Genomic DNA, 21,792 nt, shown 5'->3' with positions numbered 1-21,792 from the left:
ATAGTGATCATTGTGTCTGGGTATGCTGCTAGAAAAACTTGTAAATCTTTGATTAACCCGCATACTTCAATTCTTTTTGAATCCATGGAACAAATGTTGTGATAAGGCCTAGGTATCCTTAAGTTCAGTTGCTCCATGACTTTCTTGGTCATGAAATTGGATGAAGCCCCTGAATCAAGCATGCAATTGTGCAAAAGACGATCATTCACCATCAAAGTAATAAATAACGGTTGATGATCTTCATTCCCCATATAACAATTCATACTCTTTAATATAATTTCTTCATCTTCTGGTTCATCATTAGGCATTTCTTCCCTTTGAGTAACTTTAATGGCATTTAGCAATTTTTCCCTTTGAGACAATATCTTCAAAAGCTCTGTTATTGGAACTGAGGCCTTTGCATGGTTAATCCAATCCCCTAAGTCAAATCCAAATCTGAAGTAGGAAGGGAAAATTTCTGTAATTACTCTGATTCTGATTATTCTTCCTTTGATATGTCATTCCTTTATATTTTTCCATAGCAAGAATCTGTCTAGATTTTTCTCCGAAAATCTTGGTAACTTTATCAAAATTTGCAATCAAATTATCAATCCTACAAGCACTAGGCATATGATCAATCTCTTGATTTCTTTCAACAGTTCTAACTTGGTTTTCCATAGAGAACATATTGATTTGACCACTATTTCCCCACGTTCTCTTCTAGCCATGCCATTTTCAATTATCCTTTTCACAATGGGACAAGTGACCTCCTCATGAAATTCATCACAAGGTCTACAATAAGGCAGAACTTGATCCGCCATATTGGTAGTCTCCAATGGGTTGGGAGGCCTATGATCTTGTGAAGGGGTCGTATTCTTTTGCCATCTATCATTTGGACTAGGTTGGAACTTTTGTACTTGTAATCTTTTCATTTCCACCAACCTATTCTGCATAGCACTTATTTCCTTGGCATGGTTTGCTATTAATTTCGTTCGGTTGAGCAACATATTCTTAATCATTTGTGTCAATTTCTTGATGGGGTCATGATCCACTTCTTTAACTTCTTTTCCCTTAGATTCTCGTGACTTTTTTGGACCCTTATCAAATCCAAGAGTTTCCAACTTTCCTGAAGCCTTTCTACATTTCTCCAATTCTTCAGCTAAAGTTTGAGCAACCTTTAAATCATTAGGCTTACCGCGTCTTAGCTCATAAGAAGTGTCAGCTCCATATGCATCAACATAATATATCAAAAGAGACTTTTCTGGAGTTTTAACGTCTTGAGGCAAAATTTTAACAATATCATTAAATTCCTCCACTGTCTCATTCTCATTCTTCTTAATATGGCTAAGAGTGTTGAGTAGGTGCTTTTCTTCTCTTTTATCTCCATACTTTTCATTAAAAGCACTAATGATGGACCTTAAAGCATCCAAAGAGTTAGCAGTAAACTCCGTGAACCAATCCAGAGCATCCTCATCCAAAGACAGGATGAAAAGTCTCATCTTTACATCCTCATGGTTAGCATTGTTACACCATTTTCTCACACAAGGGTTGAAGTTCCTAAGGTGAGTTTTGGCACTAATAACATTGTTACCTTGGAATGAAGGCAACTTCTCCATGGCTTTGCTCGGAATAGAATTTGGATAGCCATTAATGTTAGCAAAATTACAAGGGGCAAACAAGTCATCCATGATGTCTTGCTCAACCTAACCTTGAAAAAGCAAATGGATATTAGAAATAGCTTCCTGCCCAAGATTAGCAAGAAGTCTATGAGAAGAGAGCCTGTTTAGTCTCACTCTAAAAACTTTTTCAGGATCAAGAGTGGGGCTAATCAAGCTACTTGGATTCCTTCTAGTAGAAACTATTGCAGAAAATGAACCAAGTGGAGTTGCCACTTGAGCAGGAATCTAACTCTAAAATCCCAAGATGCAAAACCAAAAGTTAGTCGTACTTTGGGTCAAAGAGGACCTATCCCTGACAATGATGCCAAAAAGATGTTGTCCACAGACTTGTACACCTAGGAATGTGGGAAAATCCTCAACCCCACAAGGCGTTCTTTGTGGCAACACTCAGAGAAGGGACGGTCAACTATTCCCAACTCTCTCCCTTTAAACTCTCTCCTAGCTAAGCTAAGGGGGGTGGTCCCTAAGGAAGATTCTAAAGGATAACTTGTTAGAGATAACAAGTTCTAGGAGATGGTTAGCAATGCATTCACCATTCAATATAACTTGAAATGAAATTAGAGATTGTTTAGCAAGTATAAACTTTTATGGGCATATAGTATAGATCCAATTAAATTAGCAAGATATGTTGCAAGGCAAATTGTGAGAAACCAATGCCTTTAAATATAACTTGCAAGCTTGTATTCAATGCGGTGTGGGGTATCACAATGGTAGTCTTTGTTTAAATGATAGAAACCTTGTTGAAGGCCTTTTTCTAAAGGATGATTTACAGGTTCTATGCACTACAATTACATTAGCACATGGTATCAATTTAATGTAAAGATTGAAAATAATTTAAACCGCTTTTAAATTTAATATAACCTTGATTAAATATGCTCTCTCTCTCCCTATATATATATAATTGGATTAATCAGGGAGCCGAGATTGAAATCTGTGAGGGGTTTTCGTCATTCATTATTGGTCATTGAATGTGTGTCTGCGACCAAGTGAGGCAGTACTCCATATGTACTTCGAGCACCAATATCCTTTGAGCTTTAGCCAAATTGGATCAGGTTTTGGAAACAGGCTTCAGGACTATGGGGCCATCGCTCTAGCAACACAATGAGGGATATACCACTCAAATATGAAGATGAACCCCTTTTCAGTGACATGGATAGAAGAAGAATCCTTTTCAATCTTCTCCACACTAGGACTATTGGAATCTTCCTCAATGATAGAAACATCCTCTTTGGCGGAATTAGCATCACCTTGAAACATAAAGAAGAAACCCTTCCATTCATTAGGAGGGACTTCATAGCATGGTACATGCAGAAATGTCTCATATTGATCCATATTATTTACTGGAGGGAGCATAATACTTTCTTCTTGTTGATCATCATAACAGATTCCCCAATCTGCAGACCATAATTCATTTAGAAACCCCTCATCCTCTCGACCATCCAGAGAGTCGTAATCTTCTATGCTTGTAACATCACTAGGATCATTTGCATCGAGCTCCAATACTTCCTTAGGGACCCGTTGATTAATTTGTTGTGAGTTACAATTTATTTCTTGGACAGCTTCACACAAACTATTGACTGCATAGTGCTTATACATGAGTCGTATGAGGAGGGCATCTGTAGGATCTTCCTCATACCTGCATCGTATGTCATACAATTCCCTTCCCTTTTGCTACATAAATTCAATAGAAGAATTGTATCTGGGCATCTTTTAACTAGTTGCCAACAATGCAGCATGCGGTGAAAAGCATCTCAAATAATCAGGAAAGGAAGGATATTTATTACTGTGTGCATTTGTATTCTACTTCTTTCACTTCCATTATTGTTTAGTTAGAACTCTGATTTAGCTTGATGAGATTCCTAATTTCTCTGGCGAATAATTGCATTAATTTTGGACTGGAAATATTTTATTTTATTTTTTTATTTTTATATTTTTTTTTTGTTCCAGCTTGTAGCCTAACGGGGATAACCACAGATGCATCAGGTTGCAAAGGAAGGGCTGACCGAAATATTTCATACCCCATAGAAATTACGTTTTTCTGTTGCTTCCCCGAAAGGGAAATATTTGCCTCCACCACAGGAACAACATTTGCAAGACTTATCTAGATATCCCGGATCTCTCCTTTATATAAACTGTTGATCCATCTCCTCCAACCACATAAGGAGTCAAGTGTGGCAATTATGGCACTATCGATATATTTGGATTGGGAACGTTTCTTAACTTGGGTATGAAATTAGCAAATGTACCAGGACTTGAAAAATGAAGTGGTTCAGATTTATTGACAGCTCGGTTGAGAGGTATTAGCAAAGGTAGAGATTGGAGAAGCTGTGCAATAGCTCCTAATGTTCTTTTTCTGTTAATGATGATTTTGAGACTCAAGTGAGGGAGGAACATAGGAAGAGTCTTAGTACCTACAGTGAGGATTAGTACCAGCACTTTAACTAAGGTCAAGTTACAAGTATCAACTGAAATTAAGGCATCCATATGTACATGAAGCAACTCCAGAAGGTAAAGGTGAAGAACCTCTGCAATAGACAAACATATCACTACAGGAGGATATTCCATTAAGAGCCAAAGAAGTTTTACAGCAACATCTAAATCTGCAAATTTTCTAATGAATAATTACTAAAAGTAGATAAGATCTATTAATGAATGCCCAAGGGTAGCCTTTAGATTTAAAATCTCAATCATGAGAATACCGATGACTCAGTGTTGGCTGCAAAAGAAAATGCATATATTGGCTGTGCTTTGGGAAGGAAACATAGGGGAGGCCTTGCAGCACTCCTCTAATGATTAGTTAGATAACTGGACATATTAGTTAATTCATTTAATGATAAAGATGTCCAATCAAGACACTTATTGGCATGCTTTATAAGCCAACTATAATATTTTCGTAAATCATTTGTGGAGATTATGGAATAGTCATTGACTCACATGAATTATTGACCCAGCTGCTTGATAATTTTCCTTTTAAATTCAGTATTAGCATGAGCCTCTAGAGGGCAATTTGATTCAGCTGGAGAAAGGGTTGTTTCAGGGGCTAGTGGCCGAAAGAAATTCCAAAGGGCTAAGCCAGAGGCTTCCATACCCGCGGCAATCAGTGAATAACTGATTCGAGGCAGTTCTGAGTCAATGAGTTTTAGGCCTGCGCAAAAGTGACATAGGGCCTGCACAGAGGCAATTGGGGAGCTAGTTCGATTGGCTTGAATGAGCCAGGATTGCTTCAAGGGGTGAGGAAAATTCCTCACAAAATTTTTGCGAGTATTTTCTCTGTAGGATTACTAGTTTTTGGCATCCAGTTGTACTCTGAATTTTCTCACTGATGCTTAATAATAAAAAACCTCAATTGCTACAACCGGTTTTCCCACAATGGGTTTTTTCAGGGACTTCCAAAAACAACGGTGTTATATTTTTGTGTGTGTGCCAATATTTTCTCAATTTCCAGTTTATCTTCCCGCAGTATTTATTTTGGTGAAAATAGTAGTTGTGAATTATTCATTGTTTGTCGTAGCAAATAAACCACAAAATTAATTTACAGTTTGTAATGACCCAACTTGAGTCATTGATTATTAGCATGCTTAAGAGACGTGTGTATGATAGCTACATACACATGCATCGCAGGCATTGCACTAGTATACATACTAATTTAATCATATAAATGTCTATGTAAGAAAATGAATTAGTTTTTAAAAGTATTAATTAATACCTTATTTATTAAGTAGAACAATAAAATATATTTATTTATTTTATTAATAAAATTTTATTTAAATAATAAATAATTATTATTACAATGGACAAGATTTACTTTACTTCATAAATCTTTGGACAATTCATGATAAGGTACTTAAAAGAAAATACTATTCTCGAAGTCGGTTGAGATGATAAGGTTAAAATCTCATTTAATGAATAATGACCAACTCAAGTGAAAATATCTTAAGGGATAAGGTTAAATCTTAAGATTAATTGGAGGAAAGGGAGGTGGGGTTTCTTGGGAGGGAAGAAACCTTCCCTATATAAACATAATCGAAAGGAGAAGTAGGGGGGGAAGAAAATCAGTCTGTTTGAGAGAGAGATGGAATGTTGCTTCCTGAGCTCCTTTTCTTGTAGAGCAAAATACAAGAGCTGCTTTTCCTCCAGAATATTGTATGAGCATATCATAGAGGAAATTTTGAAGACGCTAAGTAGATATAGAATCATCATCAACCATACAAGACACTATAGAAAAAAGAACAAAAGTATGAGAGCAAATTCAAAAGTTCAACTAGAATAGAATAAATTTATATATATATATATATATATATATATATATGAAGTATTAGAATGTGTTGTTAACATAGTAAAAGGTAAGATGCAGAACACAGTCAATTGTAATATTCAATTGCTGGATTGTCAAATGAGAAATTTATTCATGTTGCTTACGTCCAATGTGCAACAAATTATATATGTTCAAGCTCAACAACAACAATGGATAGTAAATAATACCTTTTCAAAGAGAGTCAACTTGGGTAAGAATCAACTTGATATGTTTTGATAAGAATTCTTTTCAGAACATGAAAATGAAAGCATGTTTTAAGGTTGTTGGAGCTGACTGGTTGAATGAATGTGATGCACGAAGTTTACAAAAGCTATCAATTTTCATTCTAAGTTATTGACTAAGCAGTCAACTATGTTAGGATTGAACAAACTTATCTGCTATAGATTTGAGAAAATTGTTATATATAGGTTTTTTTTTTCAAATCTTTTAATGTATGAACAAAATAGTGGCAGATTTGAAAAATCTGCTAAGGGAAATAATACTGCAAAATCTAGCAGTCTAGTGAAAAGTAAGGTCATTAAGTTTTTATGGATAGGTGACTTCTGGTGTAAGCTAAGCTGATCACTCAATCTTTTCAGATTCATCTATCAATGGATAAGTCTTATCAATAACTCCATCATCTATTTTCATATTCATTTTGACTATCTGCATAATATGCCTACAAGTGTCAGTTGCACTTATCCACACATTCCATACTAATTCATTAAACCACTGTTGCCTCCTTAATGTCCTTTCCAAGGTTTTCAATGATGAAGTTTTCCTCCACATTGTGTACTCGGAGTCATTTCAATGATATTATTCGTTCACTACTTCAACATCATTAGACTTTCACAACTAACAGCTATACCTATGTTTAGCGTTAAACATGTAGGAATGAAAGCCATAAGTTTCATACACAATCAATACACGAAAGAATGATTTCCAATTATTATGCTTAACGTTGTTGGTACATGGATACCTATATAAATCATGACTTATGTTAGGGATGTGATATTTATAATTTTATTTTTATTTTTTTTACATATCAATATGAATGATAGATGGAAATAAAATAATGAATACACTTGACTACTAGATGTGAAAATGAACTTACAAATATATTGGTTAGACATAGCCAAGTATGTTATATGAATGCAAAGATCAATATCATAGATGAGAGTTTATTAAAATGCATAGAAAATCGTTATCTAAATACAATTGATTTTGAATATATCGATGCATATGTTATAATTTATGGGCAAGTGTTTACATTGCAGATAGTATCATTACCAAACTGACCACATGATGACAAAACTTCAAGAACAATTGAGGCTCAATGAGATTCCATGATAGGGTATTGACCCCAATTCTACTAGGAGGGGTGGAGGTGTTACCCACTGTTTATCTTCCAAAACCTGGAGTCATGGGAGGATTGTGTGAGTCACGCTCCCCTAGACGTGTGATGATGACTGCCGGATGCCTACGAGGAAATCAGGTCAATTTAGTTGACGCTACCATCCTTAGAGTTATGAATGGTTAGGTCAGTATAACTGACGCCATAGCATACTCCAGTAGAGGACGGATAGGATGGGAGCGGAAGAGATTAGGAAGGATAGGATGATTTTAGAATAGCTTGGGAACCTAGTTGGGACAAGGTACGACTATTAAAGTTGTAAACCTATAAATGTTTTAAATATATATATATAATAAAAATTTCACGGGACATAATCCTTACACAAATTATATTAATCGTTAAAATAAATACTAATATACTATATAAACTCAACTTCGGGACGAAGTTTTCTTTGAAGGAGGGGTGTATGTAATGACCCAACTTGAGTCACTGATTATTAGCATGCTTACGAGACGTGTGTATGATAGCTACATACACATGCATCGCAGGCATTGCACTAGTATACATACTAATTTAATCATATAAATGTCTATGTAAGAAAATGAATTAGTTTTTAAAAGTATTAATTAATACCTTATTTATTAAGTAGAACAATAAAATATATTTATTTATTTTATTAATAAAATTTTATTTAAATAATAAATAATTATTATTACAATGGACAAGATTTACTTTACTTCATAAATCTTTGGACAATTCATGATAAGGTACTTAAAAGAAAATACTATTCTCGAAGTCGGTTGAGATGATAAGGTTAAAATCTCATTTAATGAATAATGACCAACTCAAGTGAAAATATCTTAAGGGATAAGGTTAAATCTTAAGATTAATTGGAGGAAAGGGAGGTGGGGTTTCTTGGGAGGGAAGAAACCTTCCCTATATAAACATAATCGAAAGGAGAAGTGGGGGGGGAAGAAAATCAGTCTGTTTGAGGGATGAGCCGAGGGCTCGATTTTGGAACTGTAAATTGGGAAATTTTGAGCTGTTCTTGGAGTTTTGGGCACGGGGGCCAGAGGACTTCGAAATGGAAGTCCTCTGGGTCTGGGAACCGTAGAGGTTGATCCCAGATAGGCAGGGAGGAATAAGTTGGTTTGGTAATGGTCGCAGAAAACTTGGAGCAATGTGATCAACACCAGACGGGAGAACCAGGTACGCAGAGAATCAGGTATGCAGATGCATTTAATTTGATAGAATTTTGCGGTTTATTTTCTACGACAAACAATGAATAATTCACAACTACTATTTTCACCAAAATAAATACTGCGGAAGATAAACTGGAAATTGAGAAAATATTGGCCCACACAGAAAAATATAACACCGTTGTTTTTGGACAAAAGTCCCTGAAAAAACCCATTGTGGGAAAACCGGTTGTAGCAATTGAGGGTTTTTATTATTAAGCATCAGTGAAAAAATTCAGAGTTCAATTGGATGCTGAAAACTAGTAATCCTACAGAGAAAATACTGGCAAAAATTTTGTGAGGAATTTTCCTCACCCCTTGAAGCAATCCTGGCTCAATCAAGCCAATCGAACTAGCTCCCCAATTGCCTCTGTGCAGGCCCTGTCACTTTTGCGCAGGCCTAAAACTCATTGACTCAGAATTGCCTCGAATCAGTTATTCACTGATTGCCGCGGGTATGGAAGCCTCTGGCTTAGCCCTTTGGAATTTCTTTCGGCCACTTTCCCCTTGCCCTGTTCTATCCCCCATTGCTGGCTGATGGGTTTTTATCTTTTTTTCTTAAGATAACGTTATACATATCCTTTGGAAGCATGCAAAACTCATGCACTCACAATCTGGCAGGATGTTTGAGCTTTGATACCACTATACTATTCTAGGGGAATTTTGCACTAAGTTTCCTTTTAGGCACTAGGGTTTGAATAAGCTTCTTTTCTTTTCAAATAAATAATTTTTTTCTATTCAAATAAAAGAATTAACTGCTCCAGCATAACAGTAACATTCAATAAATAATCTTGCACTTTCAATCATATAGTACAGAGCTAGTCATTCAATATCTCAACAGTGAAGATGTAATCTAGATTCAATTGTTCAAGTAAACCAATCCTCCAATATAGTTTCCAAATAACCCTAAACAAGTTCGGAATGCAACAGAGGCAGATAACAGATCTTTGCAAATTCAGAATGCAAGAGAGGGAGATAACATATCTCTGTATCTAATCTAATGACCAAGATACAATACTTCGATTCTGACTATGTAAACTAACTTCAGAACGATCTCCTCTTCTGCTACAGGGCTATCCACTGTACAGTTGTGGCTCGGAATGTAATTGTGTGCTCCCTCAAGAAGATTATGCGTGACTGAAGGGTGGTCTGGCTCTGATCCGACCTTGAATTGCTTAAACAGTTTATGTGATTGCTTCAGGGGGCCCTTCGACTTGTTCTAGAACTCTGCCCAACCCCAGTTTGAACATGGTCTACCTTGAATGATTTTGTTTTATCCTCAGAATGGTTGTTCCACCCTAATTCTGGCCTCAAGAACCTATTCAAACTTAGACGTTAAGCCCATCATACTTTTGGCCTCTATAGATGACTTCCTCAAGGGTTGAATTTAGGAGAACTTCGCTTTGTCTCAGAAAGAATCCGCTTGGCTTGAGAAACTTCCCTCTGTCTTAGAAAGAATCTGCCTGGCCTGAGAAATTTTGCTCTGTCTCAGCACTAACCTCAGAAAAAATCCGCCTAGCTACAATGTGTTTTGCTCTCCCTTGTCTTAGGCTGTTCCATGAATAGTTCACTGCTCCTTGTAGAGAACACCTTGTTGCTAGAACAAAGTAACAAAAAGGAAAATATGACTAACTAGGGTGGAATCTTTCACCATTGAAGTTAGTAGAAGAGAAAGGGTCTTAAAATCCTCATAGCTCCAGCTCAAGAAAATAGATCATTTGACCCACAATTGATGATGATTCATTTGATCTCAACTCTCCTCTATTTATAGATTTTGAGTGCAACCCCAAACTTTGGGTCTTTTTGCCCCAGTTGACCCAATTTTTGCACAGTGTTGCCCCAACATTGGAAAAATTTGGGTTTTTACCCCTTTATCAAGACCATAACCTACATGTTCGGATAAGCTATTTCGTCCCCCATTAGCCCATCAATTCGGAGAGGACATTACATTAAGCTAACCACTTGGGCTTAGACATTTAGCTCTTACTCAGACAAATAGCTCTTTATATTTTCCCGCTGTTAGTATTGATCTCGGAGAGGCTTTTCCACTTGCATTGAATGTATACTCTTTTAGCCCATTAATCTAATTTCTGGTTATTTGTTGGACATTAGGAAAATCATCTTACATGGTAAACCTTGTTTGTCTTAGAAGATAGTAAACATCATCATCAAAATAAAATATAAAACAGTTAGGTGTCTGACATGAAGTGTCCAAAAGGGAAACAAAGAGGCCACCTTTGTTAATTACTAGGTCATAAAAATTTAAAATAAAAAATAGGCTTGCATAAATCCATCTTAACCCTGGATATTTTATGTGGCAGGGCATTTGCAGCTATTTTCTTGATCCCTCCTGGTGCTTAATAGGTCTGGGTTCAGATGGATTTAACATGCTGTCAAGAAATCATAACAAATTTTTTCCTGGCAAATTTACTGCTGAACTTTATCTTACTTTTTGCCTGGGTGAATTTTTTTAATGAATTTCATTGTTGCTGAACATGAACATGTAGCAGGTGACTTAGCTTATAATTACCCTGCTAGGTTTTGACTTCGCCCTGGCATTCGTTCACTGCATTCCTATGCTGAGCTTAGCATGCAGGGCATTTTTGAAGTCGTCATTTTCTTATTTTATCTTGTTTTTGTAAACTTTTTCCTTTTATTTGTATGAACACTGTTACATTGATATTGATGATGCTTTCATAACTGTACATGTTTGTCAATGTCCCTATTTAGTATTGACGAAACCCTGGGTTCATTCCTAATGTAGTCCTCCAGCCAAACCCCAGAGCTGTTGGTGATCATATGTTGTCAATTCACTAGGGATTTCTTGACATTGTTGAAAGTCACAAGAAGAGCCACATAACTCACAATTTTCAAAGTGCCTGGAAATGCTTTGCAGTTGGTATTTGTCATGACAAATATTTCTAGTGCCATGTATGATTTTATTTGGGCCAGGAATATTAGTATATATTGCAACATCTGGATTGATACTTGTGCCTCTGGGTTCGGGGAACTATCATCATGGTGAAATCATGGCCACTCTTCTCTTTCCAAAATCTCGATTCTTTTGCTTAGATAATGTTTGACTGAGAGATTGTTGTTATGTCAATTTGTTAACTTTAGGTATGTTCTATGCTAGAGCAATTTATTTCAATTTTCACAGTTATTAGCAATCACATCAGCATTAAAGTAAACCGCAGATAGAACATAAATATAAATTGCAGAAGACAAGCCAAGACAAGAGGACACAAGATGTGGCGCTAGCCAGGGGAAAACCCCAATGTGGAGAAACCCTTCGTCAATTCTTCTTATATGATCTTCAATAGTCAACAGAGAGGGAGAGAGAGTGTGTGTGCATTTACAACAGAAGTCAGCACTTTGACTTATCTAGATAAGAGCATAGATCATCTCTAAGAAGATGATACATGAGATCAGTTGAAGACACGCTGCTTCAACTGATTCTCCAAGGTGCCTCCTTCACCTATCATTGTGCTGCATCTCGTCATCATGCTGCACCTCACCGTGCTGCACCAATCATCACTATCTTGCATCTCATCATGCTTCATCAATCATGACTGTACCCATCACTGTACTGCATCATGTGCCATTGCTGCACCATGTTGCCATACTGTTCTATGTGCTTGCTTGCTGTACCTTGCATGCTTGCTGTACTATTGCTTGCTTCGTGTACTTGCTGCACCAAGTACCATACTGCTGTCCCATTATTGTTTTGTCTCATCATATGGTTGTCCCAACATTTTACAGCTGTCCCTTTGATCATTGCAGCATTATATCATTGTTGTCCCATCATCTTGCAGCTGTCCCTTTGATCATTGCAGCATTATATCATTGCTGTCCCATCATCTTGCAGCTGTCCCTTTGATCATTGCAGCACTATATCATTGCTGTCCCATCATCTTGCAGCTGTCCCTTTGATCATTGCAGCACTATATCATTGCTGTCCCATCATCTTGCAGCTGTCCCTTGAATATTGCAGCACTATATCATTGCTGTCCCATCATCTTGCAGCTGTCCCTTTGATCATTGCAGCATTATATCATTGCTGTCCCATCATCTTGCAACTGTCCCTTGAATATTGCAGCACTATATCATTGCTGTCCCATCATCTTGCAGCTGTCCCTTTGATCATTGTAGCATTATATCATTGTTGTCCCATCATCTTGCAACTGTCCCTTGAATATTGCAGCACTATATCATTGCTGTCCCAAAAACAAGCGACCGCTCCAGCAATTAAGTCGGCCTCCATTGAGGAACTCAGGCCTCCTCCACGCTGTCTTAGAGCCTCCTTCTCTTGCTTCGGTTAGGGCAATCCATAGACTGCGTTAAGGTTCTAGGGCATCCATTTAGGGTAGAGACCCTTATCTAGGCTGCGTTGAGGGCTTACATTGCTGCCCTTCTTGATTGCGTATACCTCTTCATAGGTTATGTTAGGGCTTCAGGGCAGCGTTAGGGCTTCTCCATAGGGCTGTGTATAGGACAGCGTAGGGCTTCTCTTTTAGACTAGCAATTAGATCTCTGCTTGCTGCGTTATGTAGGCTTCCTTTACTGCGTTAAAATCTTCTCCATGATAGCATTAGGATATAGGGCATCCTCTAGGGCAGCGTATCCTTTTTAGATCTCTCCTCCCACCAAAAGCCAAAGACAAGTGGAGAGGAAGAGATCACCAAGAGCATGTGTACAAATGACTTTCAAGGCACCTCTATTTATACTAAAACGTTGAGCACAAGTGGGGTTTATTTGATTGCTGGCCGACCTTGACGAATTGTCCCATAACACAAATAAATTCACATCTCCATAATACTTATCGGAATCGGATGATCTTTAGATCAGTCCTACACTTCTCGATGAGAGGGATCGAAGAAAAATATCAGCTTCCATTAATAAGATGGCCCACATGGAGTTTGGCCCTAGTTGCCAATTTTAACACAATTAAAGATCAGCAACAAAAAGTTATCAGCAGTGTGAGGAAATAAAGTTTAATAATTTAATTTGAGTGATGATTTTATGAGTTCGGTGATATACTCTGGAACAGAGAATTCGATGGTGAACCTATCTCACAAATTTGTTTTTTAGCTATATCCTGTCCTTGTTTGAAATGTATCAAGCATCAAATAATTCATTTCAGAGCTTCTCCAATCAAAGCACTGTTTTAAAAGTTTCAAATATTTCATTCATTTGCATGATTTTTACGTTTCCTATATTTTTTCAGTACAAACTTCAAAATATTTCCTCACAGTAATATTGATAAGCTGAAAACTTTACGTGCAATATAAAAATATCAGATGTTAGGACGGGAAAAGTCCGAGTTTCCGTACCCTGAAGATATCTTTCCTTATGGGAACATTCTCCCTTTCTCTTTGCATTATCAAAATGAGAAAATATCTGTGACCCGGTGCTTTCTTTTGTTCTACTTGATGCTGTTAATTTTGGATATATCTTAGAGCATTACTTGACAGTGGTGATCTATGTTCTTCAACAGCGAGGACGATTTGAATCACAGCATTGGGGAAGGTTTGCCTGCAGGATTGACTAAAGAGTATGAAGAGAGCAAAGGTAGCTCATTGTTAATCAGGGCAAGTTTCCTGGAGATACGTGACGAGTTAAAAGCTTGTGTTGATAAAACAGAAAACCAAGATTCCCAAAGTATGTGTTGATTCCATCTTATGACCTACTCTTGCTCTCCAGTTTCATGCATCAAGCTAGATTTGTTAACCTCCATTTTTATTGTTGCACAAAAGAATTATTCTGTTTCTGTCATCCTCAGAAATCACAAATTCAAGACTCAATGTATATTGTTGATATACTCTGGTAAGAGTTCAATTAAAAGATGACAATAAAAGAGGAATGCCCTTTGATGTTAATGACTCAGCTATCTGATATGAAGAGCTTTAGTTGAAGGATTGGAATTTAACTAGCAGTGCACCAAGAGCAAGAAAGTGCTAAGAAGAGTGAATGCTTTTGCTCACGTGTCTCTGTTTCATTTGCTATGTCCTCTTCATGACGAAAATTACATATAGCTTTATACCTTATATCAACCTAAAAATAAGTGGCCACATTTATTAGGAAAAATATACACTTTGAGTCAATCTATGTTCAATGATGATGCAAATAGGTATACTGAAAGTCACCTTGATTAGACCAAAGAAGGAAAATGGTATCTTCCAAAAAATCTACTGTGTATTGAATTTGCATCAAGACAGTGCAAGTTTTGGTTGAAGAGCACAACCCTAGAGAGAGTTTTGCTGCGAAATGAACAAGAAAGACAGTGTTGGGTTTGAAAGAGGGTTTTAATCCCAAAAGAAGACATGATCTGCAAAACCTAGTTTGACAGCCCTTAGGGCAGTACAATTAGCCAAAAATTTCTAGATTGGCTGCTGACAAATAGTTAAAACAGATCTGGAAATGCTAGTTCCACAGCCCTTAGGTTAATGCCACTAGCCAAATTTCTCCATATTAGTAGCTGAAATTGTCATATTTGTAAACCCTATTTCCATTGTCCTTAGGACAATGCTACTAGCTAAAAAACTTTGCATCAGCTACTAAAAATTCTGATCTGGAAACCCTAGTTCTGAAACCTTTAGGGTAATGCTGCCAGACAAAAATCCCAGTATCAGCTGTTGAAAATATCAAATCTGGAAACCCAAGTTTTGCGGCCTTAGGGCAATGCCACTAACCAAAAATCTCTAGATCTCCTGCTGAAGAATACAGATCTGGAAACCTTAGTTCTGCAGCATTTAGGGCATTGCCACTAGACACAAAATATCCAATCTGTTGTTGAAGTTAAGAATAAAAGAGATGGTTCAAAACCCTGGTTCTACAGTCACAAAAAATAGTGAAGCTTCAAGCCACCCATGCATACGCATGGATGAGCTCAAGAAAATGTGGCTGAAATGAATCAGTCGTAGACCCTAAGGTTTGAATCTATGGACAAGATCTTCATAATTAGCACAAAAAATTGGGCTTAAACAACTCTAAATAAGGTGCCCAGCTTCAGGTAATACTGTCACCACTAAACAATGGCAATGCCCTATAAGTTAGGCACAATCACTACAAAAATAGCCAAGAATAAATTCTAACCCATAGTGAAGATGGTAAATGAGGTCCACACCCACTTTGATATCATGTAGAAATGCATAAGAGAGAGAGAGAGAAGGATCAAATGTAACAACCATCAAACAACCTGCAATAAATAAGGAAAATAACATTGCAACCCTTGAGAAACCTGCCTATAACAACCAAGGAAATTCCGAGCAGTAGTGCTAGAGCTGATCCATAGGAGAACTAGCGAGAAATAAATCCATGCAAAAGAGAGAAAAATGCGTAGTTGTACTTGTAAGTGAATGCCAATGATATAGGTGCCCATAGGCCGAAAACACTTTATTAAACAATGATGCTTGCAGGCCAAAGAATGATCAAAAAGACCACAAGATAATAATGAACAAAATGATTGTTGAATGTTTATTTATACACAACTCAATAGGTAGGATGCCCTCCTTAAGAGGGGTTATGGGGCTAGATATAAGTTGATTAGGTTGGCCTTAACAACTATAACCTACTTTGAAAATAAAGGTTTGTGTTAATGCGTAACCAAATGCAATAATGAGACAATACGAGTTGACCAGTGAAATGTGAGGATTACACCATTCTCAAAATAGTTTCGAAGTTTGGCCTACTAGGCCTTCTTTATCAGATGGGGGCTTGAATTGCTATTTGATATGTTGAAGAAAGTGTAACTAGGTTCAGTCTTCATAATGACACGATCTTTGTAATTGATGTAATAAAAGGAAATAAATTATTTTTGTAATCTTGCTACATGGGTTTCATGAGCAAGAAGTGTCACTAGGTGAAAGACTTCTTCATGATGTCTTTAGGATTTATTTCTATGTCAAAGAGTCATGTCTTGTGTATAGAAACTCTTCATGAGTTTATGTAATGTAATCAAGTCCACAAAGTTGTGAAGAAACCCTCCAAAGACCAAGCATAACCCTTCAAAGAAGTCTGCAAGCGAAAGCAATGAAGAAGTCTTCATGTCGGCTCCAATTATGAATTAATTACATTAATGAAAGTCATGTCGGCTTGGGTAAGGGACACAACGGTTCATGGTTCATGTCGGCTCAAATAGATGATACAAACCACTATAAATACCCTATTGAGTTATCTGCAAATGGCAGAGACAGAACTCACATTATCCTCTGAAATGTTGATGGGTATAGGGTGCAGGAAGGCATGGCTTAGGTCTTGGATGGGTTGCAAACTTGCAGGTCGAAGATCTTGTATGGGTGCAGGCAGGTGCAACCTCGGACATGATATAGCTGTAGGCAAGGATTCGTATCAGATAGCGAGCCGCAGTGAAACCCTCTCTGCAGTCTCGGCCTAAATGAAGGCTGATGATCTCGGCATGCCTGTGAGGATCTCAGATGAGTGAAGTAGTGAAGATCTCGGTTGAAAATACAGTGTGGTTGGATCTCGTATGACAGTTCTAGCTCATGGAACTCGGTGGCATTCCTGTAACAGCCTAAACGTAATGAATAGAAGTGATTTGGACTACAAACGGTAGACCTACATACTCAGCTTACTATCTCGGCATAGATATATAAGGGTATCTTACCTCCTTGCATATCCTCATCAGATCGAAGTATATTGTTATCTCAATATCGAAGATACAGTGTTGACAACAGTAATCTCAGTACTCTTCACAATCTCGACATTAATAAAAGGATCAGGATTTGGATCGCTAACTTGAAGGATGTATTTATATGATAGTAAAAGACTTACTGTCTTGGCATAAAAAGGATTACTGTATTAACATATTCTCTTGACATATGATCAGTAAGGTATGGTGATGATCCTGGTCTTAAATGAAGCATGGTGAAACAATCATCATAAGGACTGTCATAATGAAGCCTTAAATATAGAATGAACACAGTGAAGATCTCAATAGATCTCAGTGATGTGTGAAAGATGAAGCAGTGAGGACTTCATAGGTGCAGCAATCATGAAGATCTTAGCAGTAATGATGTCTTGGTCTTGGAGAGGCTAACTGTGACAAGGGTCATGGTCTTGGCATTCGTCAATGGACTCTCTATAAGAAGAATTTATGCGTGGGTTTTCCTCTCCAAGAGGGAGAGGTTTTGGCTCTGGCAGAAAGCCAAACATTTGTGTTCTTGTCTCGTTTTTGTTTTTGATAGCAGTTTGATGAAGCTAACATACACATGCTAATAATAAAGTAAACATCAAGCTAAGATAAAATTGCATAAACACTTCACAAATTGTTATCATGTAACGAAGAATCAACTTAATTATGCAGGCCCTAGATTCTTCAACATGGTATCAGAGGGATAGGTTCAACAGTCAAAGGAAGGGCAGAAAAGAGACATGCAAGAATCAAGATTCAAGCATCAAAGCAAGTTCAAGGATGGCAGGACCTACATTAAAGAATTATCTTGATCAAACCTTAGATCAAGGAAACAGTTTACAACAACAAGTCTGCAGCAATAAGGGTTGTTGAATGACAACAGTTTTCAGATCTCAGGGTACATGACAGCAGATGCCTCCCACAGCTACACCTACAACATCTCAGTGATAGCCACTATCTCAGATTAAATACCTTTCAAAGTTTCTGAACTTGATTCAAGGGCATATATAGGAGTGAATATGGACAATACTCAAATCAGATGCTGCACTATCCGATTACATCATGGCAAGCAACCTCAAGTCGATGCTGCAAGGACCAGATATTCAAGTCAATTATTCTTGAAGGACTTGAAGAGAAGCTTCAGCAAGGATCCTATCCGGAGGAAGCATCAATGCATCTACCTCAACAACAACCAACATAATCAAGGTGAAGATCTTGTCTTCACGTATCAAGTAAGTATCTTTTATTCTATAATCAAGTTTGGTTCATTGACTTCATCATTGCAAGAAGATCTATGGGTTAGATGGGTCATCAAAATCTCTTGCAGTAGGATTAACATAATCCTTATGAAGTAGTGAAGTCAGTACATCAAGGTCTCCTTTAAAGTCATGAGAACTTGTAAGGTTCTATAAAGTAAGAAAGGAGATACATGAAATGCTAGAGGATATACTATCTGAAATGAATTAAAGAAAATGAAGAAATATCTTCATGAGATCTCAGTTACGAGATCTGAGAAAAATGATGAGAAAATAATCATCATTGATATTGATATTGATAAGCAAGGTAACAAATGTCCATGAACAAGAAGGTTACCTCGATCAACAGTCTGTGGTCTCTATGTCAGATAGAGAAAGGCAAGTTGATAGGACACAAATAAGTGCAGATAAGTAAAGGAAGGTTGACAAGACATAATAGTACTATGGAAGAGGAACTCATATCGCTGGAAGGGTGGAGGAAGCTGAAGAAAGATCAGAGAAAGAGGGAATAATAGATCTCCATTATGAATGAGATGGTGTCCCTCTCAAAAGGATCCTATCAGAAGTCCCTGCAGATATGATCATAGTAAGAAGATGCACCGTGGCATCATGGAAACAAGAGCTCGTATGGAATCATGAAGAACATAGCTCTTGGGAATCTTGTTGTACATTAAAGGAAAGGAAGAAGTCATCCAGGTCAGAGGAAACATTTGCCAGATGGGGATATACTAGATCTTGAAGGATCTTCGATAGAAATCTTAGCGAAAGATCTCTTAGTCTGGGAAGGCAGAAAATGTCTCGTTAGGAATTCCAACTTTTGGAACTCATGAGATGGTGATTCAATGACATGAAAAATGAAGCAGACCGAGGGATTGAAGATCTTTTCAATCAAGGAAGCTGCTGAAAGATGCCTGAGGGAAAAATGAGGTATGTATGATTGTATTTGTATTTTCATTTGATATTGCAATGTCATATGGTTGCAGATAAAATGGATCAAGCATGATCAAAAGGGAAAAGGTCTCCTCCTCTGAAAGGATGCAGAAAGGCATAAGTCAAACTAGATGAAATCAACATAATATGTCCTCATATGAAGTATGAGGTAGTTGACTACAATTGAAGAGCTCTGGGAGCTCTTGGGAATGAAAGATATGAGGATGGAAGAGATCGTGAAGTATGCAACCTTGATAAAGGCAATCAACATTCAGAAGATCAGGAAGACTTGACCATGAAATCTCCCAGAAAGATGTGAAGAATCTGATGAAAGTCTGAAAGGATAAAGACCCTTGACAACAGATATCATTGGGAGATGTGTCAACATGTGTGCAGGATGTTGATACCTACAAGAAAGATGTCACTTGAAAAAGACCATCACCAAAAGGTAATAAGTGATTTGTTTTTGGTGTCTGACCTTTTGGAAAATTCTGGGCATGTGTGCAGGGCCAAGGTAAGAAGAGTTGTGAAGGATGTCACAACCATGTACCTTGTAAATCACCGTTGAAGAAAAGGTGAAGATAGATGGCCTTATGAAGGAAGCCCCAGATGCAAAGCCAAGGAGGATACTTTATGGGATAGAAGGAATGACATGACAAAGGAAAGTGATGGATGGTTGAACCCTACATGTGAAGAAATTGATGACATCGAAGTTTTGGATCATCAGTCAACTAGAAGACCTTATAAAGCAAGGATAATAGAGTCCTTGGGTAAGAGGGAGCTCTGGGAAATTCCAATGAGCAAAGGAACTCGAGCAAGTTTATGAGTGAAGAGAAACTTGGAACTCGTCCCTAGTTAAGAGGGAGAGTTAGACACGCCATTCTTGTCTTCAGCTTGGAAGAAAGAATGGAGGATTGTGTAATCATTTGGCATCCGACACTCTTTGAGGATGTGGTAGGGCATCCGAGACAAGAGTGGGCAAGAGGACCGATATTCTTGAGGGTTGGGAACCCAAGATGAGAATAGTCCTAGTAGCGCATACTCGGAGAACACCCAGGTGGGTATAGCCCTAAGAGAGACAATGATGATGTGTGTCTATCAATCATTGGTTTCGCCAACATTGTGCTCTGATCTGAGTGAGAGATGGAGCTGTTAGTCAAGGCCTTTTTATAAGGAAACAATGTTGGTTGAAATGATGCTACAATAGATGGATTGAAAATCCGATTCTTCTTATGAGAAATTCTTTAGATTGAGAATGACCAAGTACCATTATGAATACCTCCCTAGTTAAGAGGGAGTGTTGAAGAAAGTGTAACTAGGTTCGGTCTTCATAATGACATGATCTTTGTAAATGATGTAATAAAAGGAAATAAATTATTTTTGTAATTGATGTAATAAAAGGAAATAAATTATTTTTGTAATTTTGCTACATGGGTTTCATGAGCAAGAAGTGTCACTAGGTGAAAGACTTCTTCTTGATGTCTTTAGGATTTATTTCTATGTCAAAGAGTCATGTCATGTGTATATAAACTCTTCATGAGTTTATGTAAATGTAATCAAGTCCACAAAGTTGTGAAGAAGCCTTCCAAAGACCAAGCATAATCCTTCAAAGAAGTCTGCAAGCGAAAGCAATGAAGAAGTCTTCATGTCGGCTCCAATTATGAATTAATTACATTAATGAAAGTCATGTCGGCTTGGGTAAGAGACACAACGGTTCATGGTTCACGTCGGCTCAAATAGATGATACAAACCACTATAAATACCCTATTGAGTTATGCGCAAATGGCAGAGACAAAACTCACATTATCCTCTGAAATCTCGATGGGTATAGGGTGCAAGAAGGCATGGCTTAGGTCTCGAATGGGTTGTAGGTCGAAGATCTTGTATGGGTGCAGGCAGGTGCAACCTCAGACATGATATAGTTGCATGCAAGGATTCAGATGAGACAGTGAGCCGCAGTGAAACCCTCTCTGCAGTCTCGGCCTAAATGAAGGCTGATGATCTTGGCATGCCCATGAGGATCTCGGATGAGTGAAGTAGTGAAGATCTCGGTTGAAAATACAGTGTGGTTGGATCTCGTATGATAGTTCTAGCTCATGGAACTGGGTGGCATTCCTGTAACAACCTAAACTTAATGCACATAAGTGATTTGGACTACAAACGGTAGACCTACATATTCGGTTTACTATCTCGGCATAGATATAAAAGGGTATCTTACCTCCTTGCATATCCTCATCAGATCGAAGTATATTGTTATCTCAATATCGAAGATATAGTCTTGACAACAGTAATCTCGGTACTCTTCACAGTCTCGACATTAATATAAGGATCAGGATTTGGATCACTATCTTGAAGGATGTATTTATATGATAGTAAAAGACTTATTGTCTCGACATAAAAAGGATTACT

At 37.5% G+C, this 21,792-nt stretch overlaps 1 protein-coding gene across 1 annotated transcript in view; it reads left to right on the top strand.

Annotated features, from left to right (window-relative positions):
- The window catches only part of LOC149163072 (uncharacterized), a 299,415-nt gene that overhangs the window by 61,380 nt on the left and 216,243 nt on the right, over positions 1–21,792 (top strand). The window contains exon 2 of the mRNA XM_089437516.1: positions 14,042–14,205. Within this exon, the coding sequence (XP_089293642.1) occupies positions 14,042–14,205 (164 nt within the window). The remainder of the gene's footprint in view (positions 1–14,041; positions 14,206–21,792) is intronic.

This window comes from Pinus tabuliformis, chromosome 5_2 (genome assembly GCF_031772625.1).
Source record: "Pinus tabuliformis cultivar Carrire ecotype Pingquan chromosome 5_2, CPIR1, whole genome shotgun sequence".
In the NCBI taxonomy this organism is placed as follows: domain Eukaryota; kingdom Viridiplantae; phylum Streptophyta; class Pinopsida; order Pinales; family Pinaceae; genus Pinus; species Pinus tabuliformis.
Note: the sequence above shows the minus strand (reverse complement) of the source record. Positions and strands in the feature narration are given on the sequence as shown.